Below are 3,947 nucleotides of genomic sequence, written 5' to 3' on the forward strand. Positions count from 1 at the left end.
GGTGAGGGGGAGGGGGGAGGGGGAAAAGACGAACCACGGACGAGTGAAGCTGTTGCCAAGGAAAGAGTGTACAAGAAGTAGGACTGACCAAAAGGCGTCCTTGAAGGCGGCGACCTCGGGATGATGTAATGAAGACGATGTCGGAAAACTACTATATCTGTATCTAGCCGCCAGAACCAAAATAAGCGTGGAAGACAAGCAGTAAAGCCAAGCCGTAAAGGAGTAAAGGTAGGTGTAGAGGCGGCGAAAAAGTAGTAAAAAACTGCTGACGTGAAGCAGGGGGCAGGGGGGAGGTAAAAAAAACCCATGTGATGCTCAACAAGTGTTCAGAAATAGCGAGGTTAGCCCACTGGCTGGTAACGAGACCTATGACTTGGCGTGTTTTGGATTGGGTTGAGGGTGTACTGGGGCGCGCACAGTAGTGCGCACATTCCTGGTCTGGAGACACTACTGCTGCAATTTACCGCTTTTATCTACCGGTTCTGGGTTCGATTCCTGGGTAGATCCCCGACATTGTCGGAAGTGCAAGAGTAGTTGAGGTCACGGGTGATGTGATTGAGATTCGCACGTTGGTTTGGTGGGTTGTGCGATACCCAACTATGCGTGTTGTATGCATGTATGCAGCTAATCGGAGGCTGGGGGGCGGGGAGTGGCCATTGCAACATCAACGTGGTATGGAATCAGGCAACGGTTTGGTGATAATGGTGGTTCGGGTTTAATGTGGAAAAGGCTTTAGTGCCTAGTGCTTTTAGCGACCACCTCGGTGCGGGTGGGGAATCGGTTGGTACGTACGTTGTTGGTACGGCATATGCTGGCGGAGTTTGAGGTGGGATCCGGGATTAGTAGTGGGACTCAGCGGGGAGCGACGGGTGATGACAGTGAGGGCCTTGCGCGGGCGTCAAGCAAGTCAACGCGATAGGCAGTACGGGCAGTAAAGGCGGAGATAGTATCGGTGCGGGTTGCGTAGTGCAGGAAACAAAGGTGATGGCATTATGTAAATGTGGTGTTACGAGATAGAAGGAATTCAAAGGTTATTATGTAAGCCGAACTCGCGGAGGGCTTTACTTGCGTTCCACGCTGCGGGATGCTCATGCCCATCGCACGTCATACGCCCCGTTGCTAGGCAAGTCTGATTACCTTCCTCGTTGCTTGTATTGGAGGCACGCGTGATGTGATGACGATGCACGCCATAGCGAGAACGCCGGTGTGCAACGCCCGTCCAAGGCCTTCTCGTGAAACAGGACGGCCTTCTGACAGCACCAGAGCAAGATGTGTAAGGGCAGTTTGCGACCAATGAGGCTGACATGGTGGTTTGTTGCTGGTCCGCACGTCTTCGCTGATGCGTTCTCTGCTCTCTGTGATGCTCCAAAACCACTTGTTTTTCTTGTGTACCAGCTCATCGGTTATGATCACAAAAAGAAATATCATATTTTGGATATGATTTTGCCCTTATGGATTGATGCGGCATACTTTTGCCGATATTGGACTTAAACGTGTCGAATAGCCGGGCCTAGGATGCGAAGGTCGTGGCAAACGCCGCCATATTTTCAATTTTTGATCATAAGAAATGGCTTTCGCGGTGCCTCAACCTTTCAGTAAACGTCTGAAGGCCATGGAGCCCAATGGGAAGGAGGTTCGAGAGGGATGGGATCCAATGGACATGTCCTACATGCAGCTGCTGGACGCGGCAGGGCCAACGGAAGATGCGCCGGCCGAGGTGTGTGGGCGGAGACGGCGCATGGACGGTAACCCGAACGCCAAACCCGGCCGCCAAGACTTCCAAAACTCCCTGGATCGCTGTGTACCGCTTTCTGTTGCTAGGCCGAGGAGGCACCCCCAGATCCTGGCGAAATTATAAAGATTTTCGAGGATGCCAAGGTGAGAGCCTCCGATGGCTCCTCTGGGGGAACCATTGACCACAACCTCCCGTCCTACCGTAGGTCAACTTCAACGGCCGCATAACTGACCTCTTCATTCATTCAAACAAACTGTAGGGGGAATGTTGGGGAGGGATTGGGCTCCTGATAGGGGCAGCTGTCCTGGGCCCCTGGGATAAAGCTCTGATATACCCGCATGGTATTTACCCTCATACGCCGCCATAAAACCTAATTCCCCCCCCCTCATTGCGTTTTCTTGAAATACTGGTTCTGGATCCACGACATACTGGATCCCTTCGCCTCAATGGGTTCATTCACAACACAACACAACACAACACAACTGGCATTACGGGGCGGGCTCTTTTCCTCGACGTCCCCCCTTTTTTGCATCCCCGCACAACACAACGTTCGGAACACCCTCCCCATCTTGTCGATGTTATAATTGGTGATGCGTCATGGACGCAATATCTGCCTAACTTGAAGGCACATACATACATACACATCCTTTATTTTCCAGGGCAATTTGGACATATTGGTGGATGTGGTAACGAATCTGGAACGGAGTTTTATTGAGGCAAAGCCCTTCAGCGCAGGAAGGTGCGAGGGGGGGTTGGGGGCAAGGGGGCAGCGGGGGGGGGGAAAGGGGTTACAGGGAGGAGTTGCTGAAAGGGATGTATATGAAAGGGTTGGAGATGTACGGGATGTACGGGATATATGTACGGACATTTGTACGGGGCGGGAAGAAGTAAACGGGGGGGTTTCCGGAAGTGGTTACGTGGGGTCACCCCCGGGGGCCCCCGGCAGGAAGGGGTACGACGAACCAACTGGACGACCAAATGAAGCAGATATCGGATGCCGGGAAGGGAGGGGTTTTCCACGGGAGGTGTCTAAGTCAGCTCTAAGTCCTCCCGGTCCCGGGCACGACGGGCGATTGCCATTGTGGCCCCCCGATCTGGATCAAGCGAGTGAGGATTTATCACGAATGGGACAGGGGGGGGGCGGGAGGAGCATTTTTTGCATGGTGGATGGGGAAGCTGGAGGAGTAGGAAGGTGGGGGTGTTGAGGCAATGTGGGGGTGTGGATCGGTAGGAGGGAGGGAGGGAGAGGGGGAGAGGGAAGGGGGGAGGGGGGGATGGCGCCACCAGAAATGAACCCCGCAGCCCCACTGCTTACCGACCACTGACGCGCCGACGGCCGACCCACCGACCCACGGGTCACCTCCCCTCCCAGGCGTCCCGGTGTTAAGCGCGAGGACGCGGTTGCTAACAGTCTCCAGTCCCGAGTGGCGGCTACCAGCGGCAGCCTCCTTCGGGTGTCCCGGAGGCTGGCGGGGGGGGCAGAGCTGCTCAAGGTGGGAGGGAAGGGGGAAGGGGGCAGGGGGGAAAGACGGGCCACGAGCGAGTGAAGCTGCTGGGGGAGGGGGAGGGGGGAAAGGTCGATGGGGGGGGGCCAAGATTGGGCAAATGGGAAAGTGGGTTTTAAGACGAACCACTGGCGGTTGAAGCAGGTGTTTAGCATTCTGTGGGGGGGTGGGGGGGCGACGGTGTCAGACCTTTTGCTCTTGTCCCCCACCCCGCTCATCGTATTCTCGCCTCGGAGGTTTCTCCGTCTCCTACTTTACTACTGCCGTAATTGTACCGCCTTCTTCTCCTCGTCACCATCATCACCGTCATCTTGCTCCTCCTGCCCCGTGCACCCCGCCTGCTCCTCCTCCTGCTCCTCCTCCTCCTCCCCCTGCTGCTGTCCCACAAGGCCCATGTGGAGCGGGAGGATAAGTTCTACCAACAACTACGGCAACTGCAGATGTTCTGGAAGGTACGGAAGTGGCGTGTGGGTATGTATGTATGTAATGTATGTACGTATGTATGTATTACGATGTTGTGTGGAGCGGGATGAGAGTGAGTGGGGTGCGCGGGGGGGAGCACACTGGGTTTACCTTGCTCGTCCCACAGCATGACGTCATCGACATCTTCTGCTTATCGTTTTCTTTGCACTTTGCGCCCCTGGTCTCGTCTGGTCAGGTTCACCTCAACCCGCGGGTCGTTGACTGCCCCTTCATGGTCGACATGT

The 3,947-nt window shown here is 55.3% G+C and overlaps 2 protein-coding genes across 2 annotated transcripts in view; one reads left to right on the top strand and one right to left on the bottom strand.

Annotated features, from left to right (window-relative positions):
• The window catches only part of VOLCADRAFT_75214 (uncharacterized protein), a 5,990-nt gene extending 4,691 nt beyond the window's left edge, over positions 1–1,299 (bottom strand). Inside the window, exon 1 of the mRNA XM_002951941.1 lies at positions 1,138–1,299. The gene's annotated coding sequence lies outside the window, so the exon portion shown is untranslated. The remainder of the gene's footprint in view (positions 1–1,137) is intronic.
• A 313-nt stretch (positions 1,300–1,612) lies between these two features.
• VOLCADRAFT_92554 (uncharacterized protein) overlaps positions 1,613–3,947 on the top strand; it is a gene marked incomplete at both ends in the record, with an annotated part of 7,228 nt that continues 4,893 nt past the window's right edge. Inside the window, 6 exons of the mRNA XM_002951863.1 lie at positions 1,613–1,717; positions 1,822–1,878; positions 2,395–2,474; positions 3,108–3,228; positions 3,630–3,692; positions 3,830–3,945. Coding sequence (XP_002951909.1) covers positions 1,613–1,717; positions 1,822–1,878; positions 2,395–2,474; positions 3,108–3,228; positions 3,630–3,692; positions 3,830–3,945 — 542 coding nt within the window. The remainder of the gene's footprint in view (positions 1,718–1,821; positions 1,879–2,394; positions 2,475–3,107; positions 3,229–3,629; positions 3,693–3,829; positions 3,946–3,947) is intronic.

The sequence above is a fragment of the Volvox carteri genome (genome assembly GCF_000143455.1).
Source record: "Volvox carteri f. nagariensis unplaced genomic scaffold VOLCAscaffold_26, whole genome shotgun sequence".
NCBI lineage: Eukaryota > Viridiplantae > Chlorophyta > Chlorophyceae > Chlamydomonadales > Volvocaceae > Volvox > Volvox carteri.